Source organism: Nelusetta ayraudi, unplaced genomic scaffold, assembly GCF_046127955.1.
Source record: "Nelusetta ayraudi isolate G7.1 ecotype Tasmania unplaced genomic scaffold, CSIRO-AGI_Nayr_v1 ptg000135l, whole genome shotgun sequence".
In the NCBI taxonomy this organism is placed as follows: domain Eukaryota; kingdom Metazoa; phylum Chordata; class Actinopteri; order Tetraodontiformes; family Monacanthidae; genus Nelusetta; species Nelusetta ayraudi.
The window spans coordinates 15,086,110-15,113,245 of NW_027466185.1; the positions used below are offsets into that span (position 1 = coordinate 15,086,110).

Below are 27,136 nucleotides of genomic sequence, written 5' to 3' on the forward strand. Positions count from 1 at the left end.
GGTGTCGACCCACAAAACCCCCAAAAAGAACTATTTGTACTGACACAGATTAGTTTTTTTTCATTTATTCATTATTTTCTTTGGAGAATTTGTTGTTTTTCACACACACACACACACACGCACACACACACACACACACACACACACACACACACACACACACACACATGCAAATGCTCCATTTAGGCCCCAGGCAGTGGTAGTTGAATACGGATGTGCTTGAAAGTATACAGTTGTGTAACTACCTCCCCAGGAGGTTTTTGTCGAGTTGTGTTGTGTTGTGTGTTGGCCTCGACCAGGCTGAACATGAAGACGGCTGCTGCTGCTGCTGCATTATTAAAAAAAAACAACAAAAAAACAATGCATGTGTGAGTACGCGGCTCTCCAGGACGGCTGATTGTCTACGGATTCAACGCTAAAATACAGTAGTTTAGAGAGCTGCAACTAATCAAAAATAACCACACTCTGATGAATGGGGAATTTAATTTCTTGTTTTTTTAACACTTGGGTTGCCCCACATATAGACACCAGCCATTACTGATAACAGGTTACAGCTAGTTTAGTTCCAGATGCAGGTCACAGCCTTCATTCAACACCTGCTTGGCTGCATTTTGCAGAGAATTGAGTGAAGTCCTGATGGACTTCACTGGTGGAACTATGCTGGTGTCATAGAAAACATTGTGGAATTATCAGCTTGCCGATGGTGCTGGGGAATAATAAGGCTGTAGTAAGGGTGTAATAAGGCTGTAACCTGAGAAAACAAAAGTGCACATTTTACATTTTCATTAAAAAATAGCCCTCAACAACTGAGAAGTTTGTTGACTCCTAAACTCGAAAGAAAACACAGTCTAATCACTTGGTAAAGGTTGCAAAATGTTGCTATGTATATATACATATAAAAGTGCATTGTCATGTGTATGATACAGGAACTCACGATGGCCTCAGAAGAATTGATGATTTCCCCTGTTTGGTTCTGGACGTTATGCAAGCTGTTATGTAACATCATTATGTCTCTCATAAGGCTCAAACACTCGTTCTCCTGGGTGGGAATCCCTTCTTTTATCTCTTCACATGTCTCCAGTAGTTTACACTGACTGACTTTATTCCGCGGTATCATAATTCACATGAACACACCGTGGAAAAGATTCTCATTTCTCACCTTCAAATTGAAACTCAGCTTTTCATTCAGACATTAAGGAAACGTTAGAAGCTCTTGGGACTGAAACAACCTCACTGCTGCACTTTATTGGTGTTTGTTATGTTTTACACTCTTTTGATGGTTATGTTTTATACTTGCGTTGTGTTCACAAGCAGTTCTGATAATTGAACCTAAATCCCATCACAGAAAGGTTCAGCGTTGTGATTGTGTTGTAGTATTGTTGTTATATTTTACAGTTTACCACCATGTCTTCTAATGTTTTATACAACTATGATTGTTGTTTTACACTTGAATTGTTTTTATTCTGTCTTTTGTGTTGCGACCTGGCGTGACCTTAAAGCTGCCGTTATTATTCACTATGTACTTTTTTTCTTAGAAGAAGAAATGTCAAAAGTTTGAAGAGGTAAAAGCGTCCCACTGTGTCGACTCCTTTCCGAAGGAAAACCTCCTCCTCCCAGTCGCCATTGTTCTCACTGTGGTCACTCACACTGGTCTCGCAGTGCAGGACACAATCCTATTATCTCTGATTGGCTTTACTCTGGCCGACCAACAAAGAGGTCTACGAAGAATTGGTTGAGTTTCTGTGCATTTCTCATCATACATGTTTTTCCTTTCAATGTAAGAGATCTTACAGTGTTAGAGGTGGAACAACAAGTATCCTTTCAATTGTGATTGCAGCAGGTCATTGAAATCTCCACTAAAGTAAACTATTGCCGGCTACAGAAGCTGGTCTCGCACCATAAAGACGAAAGAAGAAGATGAGAAGAGAAGAAGAGACAGATTTTTTAAACAAAAATAGATAGATAGATAGATAGATAGATAGATAGATAAATGGATAGATAGACTTTATTGAAAATATCAGAATCCTCAACCGTACTGTGCTGACTCAGCAGCATGTGGTCATGGAGTCTTATGGAGATGTTATTTCAGTCGCACCTGGACACACGAAAGAAATGGAATTTAAACCACCTTTTTCAAAATTATGCAACACTTCTGTACCGTGTCTCGGCTCAGACTCCCGAGTCTCCACGCAGGTCGTATAAGCAAGCAATAATAATAATAATTATAATAATAATAATAATAATAATAATAATAATAATAATAAAAACTGGACTGAATTAAAAACTGTGACTGTTGAATAAGTGCTGAATTTGATAGAGTCAAGACAGTAGAGCTGATACTTTGTTTTATTCAATTACAGAATGATGGTGTTGAAGTCTGAACACAAACATTCTTTTAACTCCTCTCCTGATAAACATTATATCGAAAGTTGATTCTCCTTCACAGTCGAGAAAAAACAAACTCTTTCCAATTGAAACTATTCAGTAAATAAACTTCAGGGACTTCAGAGGAACTTCAAAAACCCTTTCATTGGCTGTAAATAACGGTAATGGCTGCTTCTCTTTAAACAAAGATAAAAACTAAAGACGCTCAGTGAGTCCAAAGGTTGCGATGTTGCAACACCTTCCAGCTGACCTGCTTAGTGCGACAACACGCAACAACACAGCTGCTCAGCACGGTGAGGTGTCATCATTCTGTTGAGTTGTGTTGAATCATCATGGATACATGCAGTGCTGTTTAAATGGTTGCACTGGACAGTTCTGATGCAACACTGCTGTGTGTGTGTGTGCCGCCGTCTTCATGTTCAGCCTGGTCGAGGCCGACACACAACACAACACACAACTCGACAAAAACCTCCTGGGGAGGTAGTTACACAACTGTATACTTTCAAGCACATCTGTATTCAACTACCACTGCCTGGGGCCTAAATGGAGCATGCACGTGTGTGTGTGTGTGTGTGTGTGTGTGTGTGTGTGTGTGTGTGTGTGTGTGTATGTGTGTTGGGGTGTAGTGGTGGCAGCCAGCCAGGCTCTTCTCAGGAAGTGTGGCGGCCTGGGAGTGGCTCTCTGTCCTTATCAACGTATCCTGTCCTCCGCCCTCACCACCAAGCTGCACTTTCTAGTTTCCCACCAGCAGGGATCAGATCAACGCTTCGCTTACATATGTATACACACACATACATATATATGTATATATATCTATACATACATACATCAAAACACTATATGAGTCGTTTCCAATCTTGTGCAGCATAAACAGTAGTTCAACCTCTTTCATAGTTGAGCCATAGTTGAGCAACTGTCTTCCCTTCACAAATGACATTTTCACTTAGTGTGTGACTCCAGTGAGTGCAACTCTCACTGCTGCCACTGGAGTCACTTCTGTCATCACTGTTTTTGCTGCTGACTGAGAAGCAGCACAACTCCAACCCACGGATAATCCTTTTGTGTGTTTGAGGAGACTGAAAAAATATTGACTTTGTGAAAAAAACACTGCAGTTTGTGAACTACAGGAGTCAGGAGAAAAAAAAAAGACAAACTAAGAGGAAAACCGGGTGTGAAGGAAACTGGAGTAAAACCATGTGACTTCCTGGACTGTCGCTCTGCTTCCTTCAGGTGTTTGTGCTGGCATTGTTCTTGCAGTGTTCTCCCACTGTGTGTTAGAACGACCAGTACTGGAGGCAAACCGGGAAAAACCCAGTCAGAACCACTCGCACTTTCAGAGTGTACAATTCAACACAACACACTCCCTCCTCTGGTGTTGTTCTTCGAGCACTGAGGCACCAGCTATCAACCATCACTGACTCACATCAGTCAGGATCCATACAAACAAAAAGCACAAAGAACATGAAGTCACTGTACAAATTTGGTTAACTGAAAATACTGAACTTACATATATATATATATGTATATATATGTATATATATATATATGACAATTTCTGAAGGAGTGTACATTAAAATCTGGCAAATTCTGAATCCCTCCAATAATATTAGAAACTCATCATTCAGAAACACACACTGCTTGTCCTGTATTTGTTCATCTACGTTTTTTTTCCATTGATTTTTATATATATATATATATATATGTATAAAAGGAATCAGGACATCAAGTTCAGTTTTTGCACGTTGTCTGAGAAGAAGTTCTCGCTTCCTATCTGGTGCCTGCATGATGCAAACCCAACCCAACCCAACCCAACCCAACCGTAGACCCTTTATCTCGCTTTGACGCCAGCGCTTCGCTTCACATCACTTCCTGGTTGGTCCACAAGAACAAGCCAGCTCGCTGACGTCTAATCAGCAGCTGCAGCGATAAGACAACAAGTCACAGCACAGGTGTTACTTTAATGCTTTATTCAAAGTGACCAAAGTGGCTCAAAGACAAAATATGAACACGCGGCCAGAAACAAGAAAACATATGAAAAATGCGGAAGTGCATCGCTGCCACACTAGGGGAAAAGAGAGAAAAAAAAATGAAAACAGGGCTCAGTATCACAATATAACGTGAAGCTATCACATAAAAACTTGAAACTATCATGTTTTTTTGTGAAACTTTCACGTTATTTTGTGATTTTTACGTGATCATTTCCACATTTTATGTGATTTTTTCATATATTTACGTGATAATCTTCCATGTTTCAAGTCGATGAATTAAAACTAAACGAAACAAGGTATAAATAAATATTATCATGAAATAACATGACAGTTTCATGTAAAATGTGCAACTTTCAAGAAATAACTTTCCCGATAGTTTGTATGTGATTAGAAAATTACCACAAAATAACGTGAAACTGAGACAAAATAATGTGATAGTTTCACAACGAGAGACTGAGCACTATTTCTGCGGCAGCAATGCACTTCCATACACAAGAACAGAGTCATTTTAATTTTTAATTTTTATTTTTCATGTAAATTCTCGTTTTGATTCTTGGCAGAATCGCGGCGACGGCGTTCGCTCTCTTTTTGACTGTGGGGGAAAAGAGCGTTAAAGTGCATTGAGGCGGTGACACGGCAGAACACGTGTCGTCACATTTAACGTAGGTGGGTTTCAGATTTAATGCAGATTCACAACGGCTGGTTACAAACAACTATATTCTCAGATTTGGTCCGTCAGCTTTTCGTTTCATCTGTTACTGTGTCATATAGCAATTATTAACAAACAAAATTACATTTTATTGTAGCTGATAATACATTATGGCAATGTTTTTCATCAAACTTTAGCGAAATTAAAGAAAGGCAACAAAATAAAAAGCTGTTGAGAAAGAAAGTAAAAAGGATTTTATAAAGTGTTTTAGTAGGATCATGGCCGTCAACAATAGGTGCAAACTAATGCAATATTAGCTAGGGAATTTATACAGCTGTTATTAACAAAGACGTTGTGGCTAGTTTTAGGGTCCAGGTAATAATACTAGTTTGCTGCACCAACACTTCCAAGTCTGTATGAGTTCACTGTAACAGTCATGAAGATTCAATGCAACACTGAGGATGAAGTCACAGGTTGAATGGTGGGCAGATGAACATTCCTCGATTTGTTTCAGCTGTCACAGCGTCTTGTATTTGCTCTTAATCTGAGCGAGTGAGATTGTTATATTCGAAAATTATAGTTATTCTATCTCATATACAAAAATAAAATGTTCTATTTCTTGTTCAGCAACACTACATCTTATACTGTCCATCAGCAGACTGCTGTGGAAGTGCTACCATCTGTAACAATGTGTAGGCTACGCCCAATCCAAGCATCTATAGTTACTTATCACAGGGAGAAATGCAATTCTTGGCATGTGGCACGCTCCAATATTGAACAATACTAGCCAGGAAAACCATGGAAACCTCTATTAAAAACTAGTTCTGGCCACAAGTACAATTGGCCAGTATGGATTGTATGTGTGGCCATGTATGGATTGTCTCCTTCATTAATGTACTGCCTCTAATCATTACCTTGTCGTATCCAACACAAAGACTAAGCAGGGAGGGACATTATTAAGTTGAAGAATCAATATTATGAGAAGGTGAACAATAATTGTCGATGTGAACGATTATTCTGGAGATTTGAGGGACACAAACTTCACCAAGGTAAAAAATAAATCCTGTAAATGTGCATAGCAAAGGTCTTGGCAACACTTCTCTGTGTGAGCTCAGTGTTTTCCAAACCACTGGGCCGCGGCCCACTAGTGGACTGCGAGATAATGTCAGGTGTGCCATGAAAAATTATTCAGTTTCACTTAATTGGTCTAAAAAAAATCAGAACACTCCATCGTGGAGTGACTGTGGTGCTTTCAAAGGAATGTTGAATTCCTCCAAGGATATCAGCTATGTGAGCATTTAAATAGGTTTCCCAGGTTTCAAATTAAGAGACTGTATTGTCATTATTGGGCTTTAAAGTGTCATTTTATCATATTTTTGGCTGTTGGTGTGCTTTGGGATTGGCATGTAAAAAATATGCCGTGGCTTCAAAAAGGTTGAAAAACACTGTTAAGCTTCCTGTTTGCCAGAACCCCCTTTTTTGTGTAAAACAAAACACAACAAACATACTGACACAGCCAACATGATTACCCATTCAGCACCTCAAAACACACCAACTTTGGTAAAATACAAAGGTGTACAAATGTCGATTGCAATTTACAATGTAAATAGCGTGGCACATTGACACAGCAGCTGCACCAACATGTTCAATTGATTTGTCATTTAATAGTTCAATAGTTTGTTTAGTTATCTTCTTGTTGGTCCTTCAACATACAAACTTTGGTAAAATACAAAGGTGTTGATTGTGTTCAAACACTTTCAGCAGCACGCATGTCGGAACATAAAAATAGACAAGTTTTGCTCCACTTTTAGGAGTCTGGTGGAAAGTCAATAGTGCCACTTCCGCGAGGATCGTCGGTGATCAGTGGACAGTGGTTAGCACTGCCTACTCACAGCAAGAGGGTTTTGGGTTTGATTCTTGGAGTCTCCTGGGACCTTTGCTGCGTTCTCTCCAGGTTCTCTCCAGGTTCTCCAGCTTCCTCCAACAGTTCAATTGGAATTGGAAACTCTAAATTGTCAGTAGGTGTGTGAGTGTGAATGGTTGTGTGTATCTATGTGGTCCTAGTAAAGTGGCCACTGGTCCAGGGTGTCACCCTGCCTTCACCCAGCTCCAGCAGACCCCCCCACACACTGAGCTCAGGAGGAAGGAGGTATTGAAGATGGATGGAGGAGCATCGTCGAAATCCACCGTTGGTCTCGTTGAAAACGTTACCCACCAAAGTTCCGTCCGGCCCTGAAAATTGCTGGCTGACAGCAACAAACTGTTCTTCCAGGTCGATGCGTTACGGCCGACCTTTAGGATGGCAAAGTCCCCCAACCGGTAGGTCTCTGCTCTTCTCATCTCTTCTTCTTGTTGCCCTGCTGCCGCAGAGTCTTTCTCCTCTTGGCGATCATGGCGTACAGCTTCTCCAGGCCCTCCTGCAGCCCCTCGCCGATGATGGCGCAGGCGGGCTGCAGGTGCCAGGGCGTGGCGGCGCCCAGCTCCCCCAGCGCCAGCAGCCGCTCCACCTCGGCCAGGCTGAGCGAGCTCCTCAGGTCCTGCTTGTTGGCCACCACCAGCACGGGCACGCCCTGGTTCTCGGCCAGCCGCGTGATCTTGTGCAGCTCCGTCTTGGCCTCCTCGGCACGCTCGCCGTCCGCCGAGTCCACCACGAAGACCAGGCCGTCGGCGCAGCGCGTGTACGAGCGCCACAGGGGGCGCAGCTTCTCCTGCCCGCCCACGTCCCAGAAGTGGAAGGAGGCCATCGTTCTCCTCCTCCGCTTACCTCCTCCACCTCCACCCAGCGACACCTTGATCTTCTCCGTGTTGAAGCCCTTGGTGGGCACCGTGTTGACGAATTCGTTGAAACGCAGGCGGTACAGGACGGTGGTCTTGCCAGCGCAGTCCAGGCCCAGGATGACGATGTGGAGCGACTGGAAGGACGACGGCAGCAGCGGCAGGAGGCGGCAGTGACGCTCGGACAACCTGTTGCCCATCCTGCTCCTGCTGGACAAGAAGTTGGCCGGCAACTGCAGCAGCAACATGGAAGGGGAGACAGTCAGTCACATTCTGCGCTTCAAGGACCAGTGTGTGAAAATTCGACTTATTTAAGATTTTTTTTTTTTATCTTGGTCAAAGCTTAACATACTGCCCATAAATACATTAATAAAAGTGTATTGCAGTACAATTAAAGTCACTTGGTTTTCCTCCCCTTAGAGCGGTTCTCATAAGCTGCATTTCTATGACCCCTAGAATTGCACAAAACTTAAATATGGCAATAAAAACTGGTGATGGAAACAGCTCAACATGGAAAAACGCTCTCATGAGGTGGTTTTTCACACGTAACCATATAGAGGGATATCGCAAAATTGTCACGGAAACACTTTCACATTGACACGTCAGCGGACGTGACGTACGGGGTCACGTGACCAGTTCACTGACCAGTGAAAATGCCGCGGTTTGATTGGACGGAGGACGGAATATTTTTGACAAGTCATCAAAGAGAAAAGTATAACAACCATTCTGGACAACAAGCAAACGTAATTTGCTTGTCCTGCAAGATTTGACCAGAGTTGAGGCTTATGTGCTTCACACCATTCAATGGAAACACCTGCAAATCGCGATTGCACTTTGTTCAAATTTTAGAAATATCACCAAAACTGTCATGGAAATGCAGCTACTGACATAGAGGCAATGGGGGGCGCCGTCAGGGCCAGCCACGTCTTCTTATACTTAGTAAATTTTCCCATGAATATTATCATAAAGTTATTCTCCATAGTTGTTATTTCACTCTTTAGAATATTTTGCATGTTTGTATGTTCTCCCTGTGTCTGCGTGTGTTCTCCGGCTTCCTCCCACACTGCAAAAACATGCATGTGAGGTCAATTGAACATTCTAAATTGTCCATAGGTGTGCGAGTGAGTGTGAGTGTGAGGTGAGTGTGGGGTGTGTGAGTGTGAATGGTTGTTTGTCTCTATGTGGCCCTGCGATGAACTGGCGACTTGTCCAGGGTGTATGCTGCCTTCACCCTATGATAGCTGGGAGAGGCTCCAGCAGACCCCCGTGACCCTGAGCTCAGGAAGAAGCGGGTATGGAAGATGAACGATGAATGAATAACTGCAGCAGCTGCAGCAACATGTTCAATGGTCTCATGAGAATCGGTGACAGTGTTCAGTTTATTGGAGCAGTTTGGACCAGAGTTGAAGCTCACAGAGTTTAGTGTTGGTGGACTGATTAAAACTGTGTTGATGAATCTCTGAAAATCGCCCTTAAATTTGTAAATGTTGACAGCATCAGTGGTCTTAGTTCCTGAGTCTGAATTATGATTTAAATGATCTAGAAACTATGTGTTGCTCCACCAGGTCCCTGTATCAGTCAACTTTTATTTGCACAGCGCTAAATCACATCCAAAAATGTCTCAAAGCGCTTTGTAAAATCAGAGAGGAGAACCAACCTATATGAAGGTGATGTGATGTCTTAGAGTGATTCTCTATGGATTCTCCAGCTGCGATGTCATATTGAGGATAATATGATGTGTATTGATTTAGGGTGGAATAATGACATCAAAGAGCTCCACTTGAAGCAACAGCAACTACGAATAACATGTTAATGACTTTGGGCAGAGTTTCTATCTTTTGAACACAAAAGTGATGAGCGTATTTTACCAATGTCAATGTAATGAGGACAAAGTACACACATTTGTGAACAAATGCAGGGAGTAAAGGTGAAAAAAGAAGTTGAAAAAAGGAAAAAAAAGAGAGAAATACTTCAGTACAGTTTAATTACTTCCCACCTGTGGTGAGACAGTATGCATAATGAATCATCAAAGCACACACACACACACACACACACACACACACACACACACACACACACACACACACACACACACACACACACACACACACAATGAAATTCCCTGTTTGGTTTACAAAAGCCCAAGTGACTGCAGACCCCCCCAATCCTTCTGACTACACATCTTTACAGCCTGTACATGTTAAGGTACATGTTAATACACCAGCAGGCCAGGCAGCAGCAGCAGCAGCAGCAGCGGGGGAGGGTGTGTGTGTGTGTGTGTGTGTGTGTGTGTGTGTGTGTGTGTGGGGGGGGGGGGGGTATTTCAAACGCTAATTTCTATTCAGCGCTTGAGTCGGTGAACAGCAGGGATGGATGGAGGCTGAGTGAAGGCAGATAGAGCGGCGGCCTGGTTCGGCCAAAGACCAAAACCATCAAGCAGCTCAGCGGAGGTGGAGGCGGAGCTCAGCAACACACTTCTCTGTTTTCAATCTTAGCAAATATGTTGCGGGAAATGGTTTGATGCAGCAGCAGCAGCAGCTGCAGCAGCAGATACATTATGTGCCATTTACAACGAAGAGACTAAATCGGCAAGAAATCAACACTTGTACAACACTTGCACTATATGTAGTGTACGTATTGCACGCTGCACACTGCGTGGGAGTGTGTGTGTGTGTGTGTGTGTGTGTGTGTGTGTGTGTGTTTGGTGGTGGTGGTGGTGTGTGGTGAGGGTGCGGGGGTTGACTGTGTGAACAGGTGGATTCATTCCCGAAGTGATCAAAGTGTGACGGTGCAGCTGCCACAGTCGTTGAGACAGAACTGTGTTTTATTCCTTCATATGCAGTGATGATGTACGTAAAGGGATACCGAGCAGTGCAGCGCCGCCTTGCTGCGGTGCGGAGAGAAGACAATCCTCCGGGTTCATTAGTGGTAATACTGGCTGCTAGTGTCAGCCCGAACCAGGCTCGGTCGGCTCACGACCACAGAGACCCAGTGATTACAATCATTATTATGATTAGAACTTGATATTAGGCCTGATTAGTGCAGCGGTTTATCTTCTTAAATACACACAGCGTCCGGTGAAACATTATCAGTCTCCCTATGAAATGATGATGGAGTCATTCTGGGATGTCGCCCCGCAGTTTCTCCTCCAGCTGAACCACCGGGTGAAATGCACTCGTAAAATCGCGTTATCTCGCTCCACAAGCAGTGGCGTTCAGGTGAGTTCGTCAGAAACTTACCTTCAGACAGAACAGTGCGCTCTCTCTCTCTCTCTCTCTCTCTCTCTCTCTCTCTCTCTCTCTCTCTTTTTTTTCTCTCTCTCTCGCCTCAGTTTGAGTCCGTCACTTCATTAATCAGAGCCGCTGGTGTCGCTCCTCGCTCTGCCTCGATGACCGTCAGTCCCATTCACACTGGAGGGGTTCCCTATATTCCTCAGCGCAGTCAAGTCACATGGTGTCGATACCATATCCGGTAGAATCTTTCAAAAATAAAAGCTTGACAGCAGTACGTATGCATGTGTGTTGTCACACATTTCATTCTGGTGTGAGTTACTCATCATCTAAACATTTCAATAGTCATTTCTAAATTCAATTAAAACCTTATATCTTGGCTTGAACTGTGTAGGCCAACTTATTGTAACAAAGCGGTTATTAACCATCAAAGACACTCTGACACATTGTGACAACCTACCCCATCACAGGGTTGGTTGTCACGATAGTTATCAATGAGGGTTTCAGTAAAAGAAATAAGAGATTTGAAATAATGCGAAACTTTTGAATTTTTTTTGGCTACTATAACAAATATGTTTTTAAAATAAACACTTGGATACTTTTAAATGACTAATAACCTACAGCTTCCTTTCTTTAAGGTGTATTTTCGATGATGAAAATGTTTTGGGTGCGTTCTACAAGTAGTTTGTATGCGAGCCACAAAAAAAGAGATCAATTCAAAAATACCATCTAATGGATAGAGGATGAGTTGGAACTGGGTTTGCGGTGCTATTTAGAACTATATACAATTACCACTACCAGTTATTTAGTACGAGTCGTTTTTCTTGCCTTTATTGTGAAGGACCGTCACTGGCTCTTCGGGGCTCTTCCGCTCCGGAAGGGTTAACTTGACGCCCCTCTGAACGTCACGGTCTGATTGGTGAGGAGCAACGCCTGCTGCGGGAACGCGCCTGCGTGAATGTGCACGAACAGAGCGCAACGCAGGTCACCTGTTTGTGTCAGAGCGCCAAAAAGCATCAGACTCACAAACACTGAGCGTAAAGTGGACTGTTCTGTAACTGTCGACATGCCGAGTCGTTATTCAATGTTCAGTTCACCTCGCTACAAAAGCATTGACGTCGTCACAGTAGGCCACGTAGTAGAAGCAGTAGCAGTACTTATAGTAGTAGTAGTGGTAGTAGTAGTAGTAGTAGTAGTAGTAGTAGTAGTATTTTGAGGTGGTATTGTAGGCATTTTTCAATAAATATTGCTGAACTGATTCAGCAATTTTATTTTATTTTTTATTGCCTGGATTTTCCAACAGCGTTGTGCAGAGCCAGCAATCCTTAACTCACTCACTCACACACACACACACACACACACACACACACACACACACACACACACACACACACACACACACACACACACACTCGGAGAGGGCAGCTGCTTTGAAGGCAGACAGACAGGCAGACAGACAGACCTGTGACAAGCAGAAGACTTGTCTAACATGTACCAGGCCCCGAGATTTTTAGCCAGAGTGAGAACGACCAAAAAAGTTGAACGAGTTTGTCTACTGCCGTCGATTAGATCAACACAAGTTTAATTCTGTATTTCACTGGAAAATGAAGAAATCAAAAATCACCATTTAAATGTACATAAAATCAGAATTAAATAAAAAAAAATACAGTCGTATATTATTGGGTTATTATATTCCATGATTAAACATGATTAAACCAAATTGTTTTTGAGATCGTGCTAAACTCATTTGACTCAGGGTCCGTTATACATTTACTATTTTCTTTACTCATCCCTCGTCTGATTCAACTACTGGTAGTTTTTTTTTTTTTAAACAAACCATTCTATTTCCGTTATAATGTCGACAGGAAGTCACCTCAGGCAGATGGTGAAATGATAGATGGCTTCCAGGAATAATCTGGTTGTAAAATATGATGGTTGTCCCACTTGTTAAACTAGTATTAAAAGAAAAGAGGGATGAATTGTGTTGCCATGCTGGTGACACACAACACTGTGTGAAGCCACTGACCCTCTGAGCACCTGCCACGAGCCAGACTGACCACCAGCCTCAAGGGGACGAAGGCAGCGTGAAGATCAACCTCAGGCTGCACTGCTCCCACCTGCTGCTTATCAGGATCCCGTCAAAACCCTCCTTTCATTCACTCCATTGAAAACAGTTTCTGCTGGGATCCTGATGAATGAGGGCGCACAAGTTCAACACAACGCTCCATCCAGTGGATAAAATTGAGAAAAATTGCACAATGAATTTGAAGAAGCCGTGACATCACCTGGTCAGAGCCAAAGAAGACCCCAATCAGGAGACAACTATTTATTTGCAGCCAAAAAAACACTGATGAGAGCTCTCTTCTGTTGGATTCATGTCCAGTGTAGTTAAAAGTAAAACATGGTCCAAGACTAGCAAACTACAACTACTTCCTTTTGTTCCAGACAGGCCGGCAGCAAATCATATGGAGAACAAAGAAAAGCAAAACCTTCCAACACTTCAGACAGTGTAGTTTGTTGTTATGTTTTCAGCAGAAAGACAAAGACAAAATAAAGAGTTTTTATTCTCAGATACAGAAAAAGGAGTGGAGACACACTCATCGTCTAAGCCATCATGCATCGTCTTAAACTTGTGCTGAATCAATCCATTTTTCATTTTTAAGAAACACCAAAGAGTCTTTGGGCTGAGAATGGAAGAGTGAATGTTGGCTACTGTGATGTGAAGGAGAAAATGCTTGACTTAAGATGATGATGAAGAAGAAGAAGAAGAAGAAGAAGAAGAAGAAGAAGAAGAAGAAGAAGAAGATGATGATGATGATGATGATGATGATGATGATTAAAGACGCAGGTGCTTCATGCCGCTTGTGACAGACTCCCAGTAGGAGGCGTCCCAGGCCAGGAACCAGCCAGTGAAGGTGGGGGGTTCATGACCTTGTTTGACCACCACCACTGGGGTCTCCTTGTCCCGCTCAGCTGGGTCGCTCTCTATGTACTGTTTGGCTGCAGAGACGACACAAAGTTACTTTGTATCTCTAAACTCTCTATTCCTCCCTGTTTGTAATGATCTCAAATAGAAAATGTGAGACTGTAGAGAAGAAAGATTGACTTCCAGGTGAGAAGATTTTGAATCTTACTTGTCTTTGAACCAATAGTTAACCACAAGTTGTGTTACTGGGTGAGGAAGTGTCATATTTAACATATTCTTCAACATTTCCTATTGGCCTAATATTGGAGACTTGGATGAATTCAAACGATCTGTTTTGTAAAGACAGCAGGCCTTAAGGCGCCATCTTGTGGTCAGTAGAGGCAGCGCCCAGAAGGATATTAAATAGACAGCAGGAATTTACATGTAAAGCAATGCCGTGCATGTCCCCTACTGCCCCCTACAGCAGATATTCATATACTATATATATCTAACAGGTTTGCTTTGTAGAAAAAAACAAAAACAAACAATAACCGTGTATTAACCCAGTCCTGCTACACAGCTTGCTAACCTGCTTGACATTTTAGAGTGAACGTTTCCTTGTTAATAGGAATTTCCCCTGATCTAATGCAGCAATTAAAACAATGCAGCAGCAGACTTCATTAGGTCCTGGCTGGAACCACGTGAGTCATTACACTGCTTCTGTTATATGAGGAGGAACATCCATGTTGTTGTGATCTATCTCTCCACATTGTGGCCTGGAGGAAAACCAACCGTCCTGTTCTTCTACAGTTATTTTGTCGTCAGTCTGTAACCTTGATGTTTTCAGTAGCCGCTCACTAATCTGGCCAAACGATCCTTCAGCAAACTAAAATGGCTCCTTGTAAAAAGCTGCCCTCTGTTTCTCTTTGCCATCGAGACTTCTGCAGCTGTACCTTCTCAATGTTACTGTCTTGTGATAAACACACCTTGTATATTAGATCTACTTTTTCATCTGTATATATTTTTCCTACAAATTAGTGTTCTTGATTGTCTTGAAAACCACAGAAAGCTGTTCCTGCAGTGAGAAATGAGCTCCTGCCAGCTGATGGCAAACCTGCAAACGATGTCCTAGAAATTATCATTATTTTCCTCTGAAATGTGAAAAGATCGAGGGGTAAAAAAAGGGACGTCTTAAACAGCCAAGTCGAGAAACAAAAGCTCACCACATCTGACGGATTCAGTCTTCTCAACTTGATTTGCGTCCTTCCCGATCCAGACAAACACCTGTGATGGAGGAGAGTTCTGTTCATGTTCAGCGGCTCCACAGCTTCAGGTGCTTTGAAATAAATTTCACACCTGGTCCCAAACATCCAGCAGCATCACGTCATCTTCAGCCAGGTCCTCCTGGGTGAACTCTCCATGCACCTCCTCAATCTGAACCAACAGTGACACAGGTTAGAATGTATTTGTACTCCTCACTAAAATATGACTGCATACTGTAGGTAGAAGTACATCAGTCAACACAGGTACCATCACATCCCAGCCAGCTCCACCCACCAGGCTGGCAGTGTGAAGTGTGGAAGTGAAGGGTGCAATCATGGCTTAGTGTTGTTGGTGTTGTGACACTATGAAGCAAAACTAACAGACTAACTGACAGATGTCAAAAACAGTTAAATTTAAATTAAGTCCCAGTGATGGTCACATTCCAAAGGATGCAAAATTTGTCCTCTACATTTGACCCACCATCTCCTGAGGGAGCGGTGGGCAGTAGCGGTACTGCGCGCAGGAATCATTGGCTGATCTAACCCCCCAATTCCAACCCTACATACTAAGTGCCAAGCAGGGAGGCAATGGGGTCCATTTTTCTTACAGTCTTTGGTATGACCCAGCTGGGGATCGAACCCACAACTTCCCAGTCTCAGGGCGGACACTTCACGACTACACCACTGAACTGGATGTCAGCAAACAGTTTACTGTTAGTTTACGGAATGCACAAAATAAAACAGACCAAAAGAAGATTGAACTGGTTTATATGTTTCTTTTGAACAGACACAGACTTTTCTTACCTTTTTCTACCTGTGTCTATTCAAAAGAAACATATAAACCAACACAGTTTCCATTAACGCGGATCAAATACTTACAATGAACCTGCCAGTCTTGTTTGAACATCCAAACAGACGGACTGGGTGAGTCATTATCTCACTCTCCAATCTCTCCGAGGTCTGATACCCTTTCTTTCCCCCGAGTGAAGCCCAGAAGTCAGCTGGAACAAGAAGAGCAATGTTAAAGGAGGGTACACCGTCTGCTGAGTAACATTGAAAAACATAAATTACTTTAAAGCGAGACACAAGAGCTAAACTGTACTAAAAATATGAATAAGAACAAGAATCGTCTTTTGTATTTGCATCTTTCAGGGAATATAAACAGAAACTTGAGTGACCTCCACTCACTTTTCCTGCAAAAGGTTTTCAAACTAACACAGCAATTTTTCCTGTTTACTTTTCACTTGGATCAACTTTTTTTTTTTTTACTAGCTTCCACTGTATTTCAAAAGTAGGTAACAATCTTTGTGCAAGAATGTTAGTTAATTGCCTTATTGTTAGCCTATTGAAAAAGTACTATGTTCATATTTAGATTGAGTTTGTCTTGACATTTTCTTGCCAAGGAATAAGCTAACTAATACACTTCACTTTCCAACTTCTGTCATGTGAAACGCTGCATACACCTCATTGGAACATTTCCACTCAGCATATAGTTAACAGAAACTTTAGGTTTGCGCTGCACTCAAAGTATTTTGATATGATCTTTTTTTCTGTACAATTTGATTTAAATAATCAAATTAGCAGGCGTACGGCCAGTTTCTGACAACCACTTTCTGTTCTGTTCTGTGCGATGCTGGCTATGCATGTCCAGTTCTGGCTGAGTCTATGGGTGTATTTTTGGTGTGTGTGTGTGTGTGTGTGTGTGTATGTGTTCCCGCTATACAGGAAGTGTGAACTCTACTTTGGACTAAGAAGCAGAGACAGCAAATCCGCTAAGTTCGAGGCAAAATGTTGAGAAAGACCTGGTTCACATCCCTCCACGATGACTTTGACTTTGCTGACACAGTGGAGCACTGCACTCATGTACTTGGCCCCTTTCTTCTCCTCGTCAGAAGCTCCTTTGCCCATCCACAGGTAGGCGCTGTCGTCCCCCGTCTTCAGCAGGAAGGCATCGTTGGAGTTTAGACTGGCGGCACTGGCGAGAACCTGTAGGATCCGACGTGTTAGAGACCTGAACCAGCATTCGGGGACATCGTTCTCTGTTACGGCGGGAAGAGTTCAAACCTCAGCTATCCTGGTGATGGGTCCCAGGTTCCTTCTTATCTGGAAGAGTCGGGTTGACGGCGCAGGAGGGTGAATTCCCAGGCGGGATGTGCCGCTCCTGTACACGATCAGGGGTTTGGAGTGGAAGAGGCACAGTAGATGGGGCGGTTCTTTGCCTTGGCACACTCTGACCTAGCAGAGGAAACTCCTTTAGTGGACATCTATTATGAATAGACGCCTGCATGTATCTATTCTGAATAGACACATGTCTGCACTGCATGTGTGATAAAAGTCCTTCAACCTGACTGATGTGTTGCATCTGATGCTGTTGGTTTGACATGATGTTGACTGTACCTGGACTGCGTTTCCTCCCAGGGAACGATCCAGTTCCACAGTCAGGAAGGCTGAGGCCGTCCGCTCCTCCACAGTGCAGCTGGAGCCTTGCCTGACAGGCAGATGAAGCAGGAACTAGATGAGCATCAGGAAACTTTGCATCATCCAGGTTTTGATGTTACTTAGGCAAACCTCCATATTAACTAGCTGATCTGCTACATCGGGTTTATTTGGCAGATACAACTGGGTATCGTCCACATAGCAGTAATGATATCACCAAGAGGTAACATGTAAATGTTAAAGAGGAGTGGTCCAAGAACAGACCCTTGAGGGACTCCATGACTAACTCCCTGATGTTCTGGTGAGTGATGGTGGACTTGCAAGTTGAAAGCGGTCAGACAAACAAGATCAAGATCTTAACCAATTTAAGGCTTCATATGCAATGCCAATAACATCCTCTATTCTTCTCAGAAGAATGCTGTAGTCAACTGTATCAAATGCAGCACTGAGATCGAGAAGAACTAAAAAGAGAGAAGACCACTGTCCAATGCCATGAGGAGGTGATGACTCACCTTTAGCAGTGCAGTCTCAGTGCATTGATTATTCCTAAAACATGACTGAAACACCTCAAATAGATTGTTGTCATGTAAAAAGTCATTGAGCTGCCTGCTAATTATTTTCTCTAAAATCTCAGACAGAAACAGAAGGTTGGAGATTGGCCCATAATTAGATAGGACACTTGTGTCCAGATAAGGTTTTTTTTTTTAATATGGGGTTTAGTTTCAGCTATTTTGACGGATTGTGAAACTGCATCCTCCAAGTTTAACAATTGTGAGTAGGTTCCATTTTCATTTTATGTGAACCTCTGACACGACCAAACATTGTTTCCACCTCCACACACATTTACTGTGTGTCTTCACTTGAAAAAATAACAAATAGAATGGTCGACTAAAATATGAAGGCATACATTTAAATTGAGGAAACATCTTGAGGTTCTTATCAATGCAAATCACTGAACTTTGTGCAGAAAAAAGAGGACAGCTGTTACATATGCAAAAGTAGCTCGGTCAGCACGCAAGGTCATACCAGGTGTAGATGATCTGCCCCTTGTTGTAAGTGTATAGGATAATGTAACAGTCACCGCCGTAGAACTGGCCATAGCTTTCTGGCTCCACAGGAATTCGGCCGCTGCTCTCCACCCTCCAGATCTAAGAAGAAGAAGAAGAAGAAGAAGAAGAAGAAGAAGAGGGGGGACTCATTAAACTCTTCTTCCATGACGTCCAGATTGGGGGCAGCAACAGCGACATTTTTGTCTCCAAACTTGATCTGCCTTGTATAAATATACATATATATGCCCTGTGAGTCTTCAATTGAATCTCTCACAGTGACCAGTTGCACCATTGATGGTTGCAACCTCGAACGATGGAGATGGTTTTAGAACTGAGGCCTTGACTGAACTGACAGCCTGCCAGTGTGAAGGTCACCCACCAAATGCCATGGGGAGACGTCCAAATGTTTGCGCTTGACTGTTTCAAGAAGCGCGTGTGGTTTTTACCTCAGTCTTCCCACTGCCATCGTCGACCATGTTGTACTTGGCTGCCATGTGGTGGGACTCGTGCAGCTTGGAGGCATCAAAGTCCACCTGCTGAATCACTGCGATCCTCTCAGTGACAAAAACCGTCCCCAAACCCTTGCTCTGGTCTTTCTCCTTCCAGTCCAGGAAGAACTGCTTGAACATGGGGGTCTCACCCCCCTCTGGCAACACCTGGATCTGCAGAAGCGACAGCAACAACATGTCAGTCCAATCAAAGTCGCTTTACTCATCTCACAAAGCTACATGCTGTTCATTTCACTGATTGACAAATCCTTCATGGATTTAGTATCATTTCATTTGTTGTTACAATGTTTTAACGAATGAATGAAGCTGTCTAGAGTTACTAAATATTAGGTTAAAGGTTAAGTGTGTAATATTTGGAGATGTTGAGAAGAGACCATGACATCTAGTGGTAGCAATTTAGATTGCAGCGCTTCACCCTCTCTCCATCCCTCTGCTGAACTTGCCAGTGAACTACGGTGGCCTGTACACCCAAACCTGGATACCTGGTCCACCTCTTCTTCTTTGTTTGATTTATTTGAGGACAGGAGCAGTCATCATAAATACCAAACACTATACTGTCAGGCAGCTGTATTGTCCATACCAGGCTTTCCTGGTGCAAGATGGCAGCTAACAGGGAGCACTGGGACCCTTGAGATATATATATGTATGTATTTACAATTTTTGTATTTGATAAAAGCTTACTTTGCTGCCCATAAATAAGTTAATAAAAACATATATATATATATATATTTTTTTTTTATCAAAATACGTTTTTCCTCTCTGTTCTAAGGAGAGGAAAACCAAAACCAAATGACTTTTCTTGAACTGTAAGTATATTTTTTTATTTATTAACATATTTATGGGCAGCAAAGTAAGCTTTTATCAAATACAAAAATTGTAAATCAGGCCATAAGACACACTGGACCTTTAAATTGCATTAAACTTTCTTTCTGTAAAACATTTGAGAAAAGATTAAACCCAAACGACTTGGAACACAACATTTCTTTTTAGGAGAAAAAGTCAAAGTAGAGAGAAAGTGAACCTGTGTGTTTGCTGGGTAGCCCATCTGTTGAATGAATCCTTCAGCCGTCTTCATGGCCTCTTTCCTCTCACTGGGATTTGCGTTACGCCCTGACAAAGATAAATAAGATCAGGTGAATATTGATAACAAAGACTCAACACAGTGCTTAGCAACAAACCACCGGCAGGTGATAGGTACCCACACCTTTCCAAACAAATATGATTTTGTTTTTTCCATGATCCAGGATGAAACATTCATCTGAGAGCAGGTCACTTTGGAGAAATGGGTTCTCCTCCTTCACAACAGTCACTTGCATTGATCCCGATGCATCTGACACCTGGTGACAAACAACGCAAGTGCAGAAAATTGGTCCAAGATTTTTTCCTAGTTTAGGTTCTGAAACAACAACAAGTAGTTTTGCCTCTCAATCAAATAAGATCCTGTATGATACACACACTTGAGATGAACATTATATAGCAATACCACAAATCACTTGAAGAAACAGTCAGCAGTGACACTGAAATCACAAATTTTCTCCCAATACTGTGATTTGTTTAAGTAATTTTGACATTATGAGAAAAACTGATGAACATTTAAGAAGCGCAGTGTCAAACTCTCACTCTCTTTCTACCTCTTTGTCTATTAATTTGTCAATCTGCTCTTTGCTTACAGTTTTAACGAAGGTCTGACTGACCTTTAATAACAAAGCAAACTGTTATTTGACAGGCAGTGAAACTCCTAGTATTCCTAGGTATCTAGTTGTATTCTGTCCTTTCAGTCTCTTTCAGTAACATTTTATTGAACTCAGAATTAATGCAATCTCTGGTACCATGTACAATTTGGCCATTTTCCTGTTGGACATGTCTGCTTCTGTGTCATCATCATCTTGTCCCTCTGAAATCTCAGGCTTGACTCCCAGGACCTGTTCAGTGTGATACAATATCCATTAATGTACACAATTGTTGGGCAGCAGTAGGAAAACCCCAAACATAATACACAATAATCCTATCAACGGAAGTTCAATTACAAACGAAAACATCTCACTGGCATTTTATTGAATCATCCAGATGTTACAATAGTTTCGACAGTAACACAATTTTGGAACACACTGTGCAAAATGACTGAAAGAAGAATACATTTTTTAATGCCAATATATAGATTTTCTTAAACAGAATTAAGTTAGAAATATTTGTCAATTCGAAGACATAAAGCAGTAGTTTCAAAGGATTCAGATCGCTTTATTGCCATTTATGTAAACATGATAGGAACTTGTTTTTGACATTGTCATGTACAGTGCAATCTAACAAATAAACACAAAACGAGATGGAAATAAATGAATATACATAAAATGCACACAGACACACACTGCAGCTTGGCCTTATCCTTGGCAGCTGCTGCGGGGAACCAGGTGATGATGGAGTGGGTGAGGATTGACTCAATGATCAATGGCAGCCTTAACTTCTTTTGCTTCTATAGTTAATAATAACATGATGATAACATGATTTTCTGTGTTATTGTGTCATCTAAAGTTGCTTGGTATTAAGGACGAATGTTTGGAGAAACAGCCAGTTGTGGTGGAAGTGACTAAATATTAGGTGGGTGGGGTGGAGTGGAGGCGTTGAATCATTAGAAAAACCCCATCTGGTTATGAAGTTTGGACTGAGTGAGGTGACTGTTTAGTTTTGACTTCACTTCTATTTACTTTATATTTCAGACATCAGGTTTTGCACATTATTCATAAGTAACACGATGAACATTGTTGATAAGTCTGAAATATTCCAACTTTTGTCTGTGACAGAAGCATTCAGTGATGTGATGGTCACTTTACAAAACAAATGCTTGCAACTTGGATCCTGATTGAAGTGATTCTTAAAAATGAATTATTATTATATTTTATTATAGTTCATTCACCGGAATGACCTCTCAGTTAGTTACTAGCTCTGCATCACTTGTTTTCTGTGATCATGTGACCTCTGACTCACCTCTGTCAGTTCAGCTGTTTCTCCTCCCTCTTCGACAACCACCAGTTTGGCACGAGAGTTCCTCTCATTGTCTCGGATGCCCCTGGCCACCTGCATGGCCTTCAGTCGCTCAAACTTGTTGGATTTGGATCCACACCATTGGAAAATATTCTAGAAGATGAAACAAAAACCACCAGAATTGCTTTTTTTTACAAGTTAAGAATAGAATAGAGTAGAATAGAAGATCTTTATTCATCCCACGTTGGGGAAATTTGCTATTGATATCAACAAAAAGTCGTGCAAAGAGAAGGAAAAAATATAAAAACAAGATATTCACATGTTATGAACAGTTTGATTATTTACTGTTATTTACATGATGCTTGATATAAATTTTTTATTGCTCGTTCATGAAATGCACAGTGGTTGACAAAGTGAATTTATTGAGTGCAGTTGTATATTATTGCCGCGTGAATTGAAGGAAGTCCTTACAGCTCCCAGGTCGAGGATGAAGCAATCTCCGCTGTTGAAGCTGGACCAGCTGAGGGGAACTTGGGTGGCCCTGACCACCCGTCGGCCCTTGATGTGCAGCAGTCGCTCGGCTGAAATGTCATTGGTGACAACGTGGTGGAAACCAGAGGCCACGCCCCCTGTCTGAGGAGCAGAGGAGACTGTCAGCAGCAAAGCTTCCCAACTGCTCTTTACTCTTCACCCTCTTTCTGCTGTTTTTTGTACCATGACTCATTCCACTTTGACTGAAATGGCCAAGCACAGGGAACCTCAGGGAACATCACTGTCTGTTACAGCTGCAGTAACAGCTTATTAGATCACAATTTGCACTTGAAACCTCTTGCCTGTGCCATGCGAGCTCAAATAGACATCAATGGTATCAGTGTTAGAGGCTGTTAGTTAAAAGCTATCCTGTATGCAGACAATGTGCTACTAACACTAGACAATATGAAACATTCTGTCCCACAAGTCTCAAAACTTATGACACATTTGGACAATTTTCAGGTTAAAGGTTAACTGCAGTAAGAGTGAGGTCATCCCGCTCAACTATTCTTCTTGGAAGTCACATTTGGACACAGCCGCCTATAAATGGATTCAAAAGACATGAAATAATTGGCAATTAAAATTAAATTCCCTATTGGAAAAATTGTTCAGTTAAATAAACCACAGCTGCTTAAAACTGTGAGGGAAGACTTGAAAAGGTGGACAGTACAATTGAAAGTTTTGGTGCTGCTTTGGTGGACCGTCCTTGTTTTGAGTTACGACGATCCAATCGTTACGAAGAATTACCTTTTTTTTGGGGTAATTCTGCTACTAATGAAATGCTGAAAAGTTTTGTAAAGTCAAAACTAAAAAGTAGAAAAAAGTAACTGCTCATCTGTGGGAAGAGTTCTTCGAGGAGGTGCTGGACTTGGACACTCAGAAGACAAAAAAAACAGCGGAATGAAGAAGGTCGAAAGGACAGAAAGCTTGTGAAATAAATTGATACTTGCACAAGGTTACAAGTGTGTGGCCGCTGTTTTTTTTTTTTTGTCTTCTAAAACCAAAACTAAAAAAAGGACAGAGGTGGGGAAAAGTGCAGACATACTTTGTACGTGATCCCGCCCTTGAAGTAGCCAGTGAAGGTGGCTGACTCGACCCCCTGCAGTTCTCTGTACTGAACTGGCTTTCCACCCAAGTGGTCGTCCAGGTGCACAGTGAAGATGGCGGCAGCAGCACTCTCGTCCTGGCTGCACTCCTTCCCTGTGGAACACAAACACACCACTCAATGAAGCATTTAATTTAGCTGTGAACAACAAACCTATCCAAATCTGTACTGTGTCAGTAACTGGTGTTTTCCAACAATAGAATATGTGTCTTGCATGGCAATAACTCCTGATAAATAAATAATAGTACATCCTAACAGACCACAAGTCTAGTGTTACAGGTTTAGGACTCTTCGACAACCTCATGTCGACCTTTCCAACATCCCATTCAGTCCCACAAGGTCAGCAGGAGGAATAACTGCAGATCTTGAGGACCCAAATGAAAATATGAGTGCGTTGGAAGTGGAGCTTTTGGGTAAAAGCTTAATATACCTCCCATAAATACATTAATAAAAGTGTATACTCACAATGCAAAAAAGACTTTTGGTTTTCCTACCCAAGAAATGGTTATATTCATTTTACAATATACATATATTGATAAGTGTCTTGCTTCCACCTGACAGCATAGCACCGTTTTATATTAATGATGACTGCTCGCATCCTCAAATAAACAAACAAAGAAGAAGAAGAAGGTGTGCGAGTTATCCTGGTTTATGTGCAAAGGCCACTGTAGTTCACTGGCAAGCTCGGGAGGGGAAGGGTGATTCAAAGAGTGCAGCAATCTAAAATGTAGCCACTTGATGTCGCTGTAAATTCTTTGAATTGCTCATTTTTACACACTTTACCTTGAAATGAAAGATGTGCTGGCAAGGCTGTATGTTGGATTAATGTATGAAATGATGAGAATCCAGTGAAGCCATATGTCCCTCAGGGAATTAAGAGTAGTAGTAGTAGTACTGCTAGTAGTAGTAGTATTTCGTAGAATTGAATTCCTTCTGGACAGCTGGGATAGGCTCCAGCAGACCCCCGTGACCCTGAGCTCGGGACTAAGCGGGTATAGAAGATGAATGAATGAATGAATTCCTTCTGTTTCCCCGTTTACACCCTAGTGCAAAATGTCAATATTTCACTCAGTGTCAATTTCAGATTATTGTTTCTTGCAAATGTAAAAAAAAATATGGAAACAAAAACCAGTGCTTGTGTGTGTAATGCCCATTTGCATGGCTGGTAGTTAATTATTAATGCAGTTCAATCCTCAGTCAGCTGTTAAGAGCATGTTAACATGAGTGCCATATTGACTGTGTGCTCTTAGAGGAAATGGGCTGTACTGCTCAAGTAGCTCAACCGCTGTTAGCACTTAGCTGGTAGCACTATTAATATAATAATATATGATGGATGAGTTTAGCGGGCGCCACTTGCACAGGAAGTTAGGGTGGGGGTGGAGCCTTCATTGAAGCCCCACGGTGCTTAGCTCTTTATTGAAATGACTCTGAAAACACTGGAAACATGGAGGAAATACAGCTGTTTGATGACTGACTGACTGTTTATATTATTTCTTCAAGTATCGGTGGGCCAGATAAAAAAGCTTAACGGGCTGTACATGGCCCCCGGGCCGTAGTTTGCCCACACCTGCCTCAGACCCTCGAACTGAATGAGGAAAGAGAGAGTGGCAGAAGAGGATCCTTCTCTCTAGTCCTTCTCTCTGCAGCGAATGTCACATATATAGTTTGCGGAAAAGAAACATCACCTTATAAAGTGGCTTTACTAAAAAAAAAACATGTATAATGTAGATTTCTACAAGTAGAAAAAGCTCTGTCAACATTTTACATACATATTTTTGCATTGTGATTCTCCTTTTACATTGTGGCTCACTAGTGTCGGCTTGGAAGACGTGCAAGACGTTCAATGTGAATCTCAGAAGAAGGGCCTTGCTTTTTCATCAGAAGCTTATGAAGATGACATTTCTAAACGCCATAGGCAAGATCTGAAGAAGATCAGTCAGCCAGACAGAGATGTCTTGTTTAATGTTGGTTAGATATTGATAGTCACGAGTATGATGATGCAATCTGAGGGCACACAAACATAGAAGACAAAATCTGTCTGACTTTCACAAGATCGTACCAATCTACTGAGTCATTGAAGTAGCAAATATGTTTATTGTCACACTTAATAATTGGTCACAGAAGGAAAAATTTCCGTGCCGTTTATACAGAAAAATAACTTATTCAGTTTAGCTTTACATGAAAAAGTGACAGAGAGAGTGAGGAACGCACATTTAGGGCTGAAGAGAGATACACGAGGACATTGATGTCTTTGTAGTACTACCACAGTCAGAAGTTGAGGGCATGTTCTCTTACCCAGCCAGAAGTGGAGGTGGTAGAAGGAGTTGTCCTTCTGTTTGACCGTGGAAAGAATCACATAAGCATCTCCAATGTAAAAGTTCCCATGAAGGCTCTCTGGAACCGGAACCATCTCCATGTTCTCGATCCTCCAGATTTGCAGGCCAGCTGTCTTGCCAGCGGTGCTGAACTCCTTGCTGTGGAGCACCATGTCTGCTGTGTTTCTCTGGAGCTTGTGGAGACGAGAGAGAAGCTGCTGAGGCAGGATCCAGAGGCAGGGAGAGAGAACACACTGACGCTCCTCAGCCCACAGCCACCGTGCAGCAGCAGCAGCAGCAGCAACAGCAGCAGCAGCAGCAGCAGCAGCAGCAACAACAGCTCTGCTCTCTGTGGGTGTGTCTGCTTCCTGCTGGGTTGTGCAGACACGCATGCAGGAATCAGCATTACACTGCAAGGTACAGTGTGAACTCACGCCCGTTTTAAGGTTTATAATGGAAATCACGTAGAGTTGAATGTACAGAAATGTTAAGGTTCGCAAACAGGATGCGTTGGTTTTTAACTCAGCGTCAAAAACCTTTAGAGCTTCATCTTGTCAATGTCTTTGTTTTGTGCAGCAGCTTGTCTCTTGCAGTTGTGTTGTTGTTGTGAAAGATCAAAACAACTTCTTGGACACACCTTCTCATGCAATTTTACTCTTTGTCTTTCCAACTTTCTACACTGCAGATAGATACTGAAGATATCAAATATTTGAGCAAGATATATGTTAATATGCAGCAAAGAAAAACACGGTCATTAACAGTCAATTAATATGCTTTTAATGAAAGGTGGCTATTTTGAAGAATTGAACGTAGTTCCACATAGTTTTGATGCCTTCAGTGAGAAACTGCAATGTCAATAGTCATGAGAATGAAAGAAAATACATTCAATTCATAGAGTCAGCCTTACTTTTGACTGGTAGTGTAAGTCTACAGAGCTTCAGAGGTACTGATGGTAAATCCTCACTGACAAATCAACAACCTCTGGATGATAAAACAATATGTGAAAAAAATGAGCCTT

At 42.1% G+C, this 27,136-nt stretch overlaps 2 protein-coding genes across 2 annotated transcripts; both read right to left on the reverse strand.

The window, feature by feature from the left end:
• Positions 1–4,876: 4,876 nt before the first annotated feature.
• On the reverse strand, positions 4,877–8,305 carry LOC142877341 (ADP-ribosylation factor-like protein 4A). The gene has a single exon (XM_076011846.1). It carries the CDS (start codon positions 8,043–8,045, stop codon positions 7,359–7,361), a length of 687 nt encoding a protein of 228 aa, XP_075867961.1. The 5' UTR covers positions 8,046–8,305; the 3' UTR covers positions 4,877–7,358.
• Positions 8,306–13,004: 4,699 nt separating this feature from the next.
• scin (scinderin) lies at positions 13,005–26,412 on the reverse strand. Its single transcript, XM_076011843.1, has 16 exons — positions 26,099–26,412; positions 23,744–23,898; positions 22,639–22,800; positions 22,171–22,320; positions 21,018–21,110; positions 20,393–20,525; positions 20,210–20,298; positions 19,126–19,341; positions 18,657–18,778; positions 17,592–17,682; positions 17,259–17,429; positions 16,997–17,180; positions 16,074–16,195; positions 15,289–15,366; positions 15,156–15,216; positions 13,005–14,027 (listed from the first exon to the last, which is right to left on the reverse strand). Exons 1-16 carry the CDS (start codon positions 26,289–26,291, stop codon positions 13,864–13,866), a joined length of 2,184 nt encoding a protein of 727 aa, XP_075867958.1. The 5' UTR covers positions 26,292–26,412; the 3' UTR covers positions 13,005–13,863.
• Positions 26,413–27,136: the final 724 nt, after the last annotated feature.

What these genes read in the sequence shown, in the direction of transcription:
- LOC142877341 (XM_076011846.1), bottom strand. Translation starts at nt 8,045, where the DNA reads ATGTTGCTGCTGCAGTTGCCGGCCAACTTCTTGTCCAGCAGGAGCAGG.
- scin (XM_076011843.1), bottom strand. Translation starts at nt 26,291, where the DNA reads ATGGTGCTCCACAGCAAGGAGTTCAGCACCGCTGGCAAGACAGCTGGC. An exon ending in TCATCCTCGACCTGGGAGCT is followed by an intron (nt 22,321 to 22,638) that starts GTAAGGACTTCC and finishes TTCATCTTCTAG; the next exon opens with AATATTTTCCAATGGTGTGG. An exon ending in ATGGCAGTGGGAAGACTGAG is followed by an intron (nt 18,779 to 19,125) that starts GTAAAAACCACA and finishes TCTTCTTCTTAG; the next exon opens with ATCTGGAGGGTGGAGAGCAG.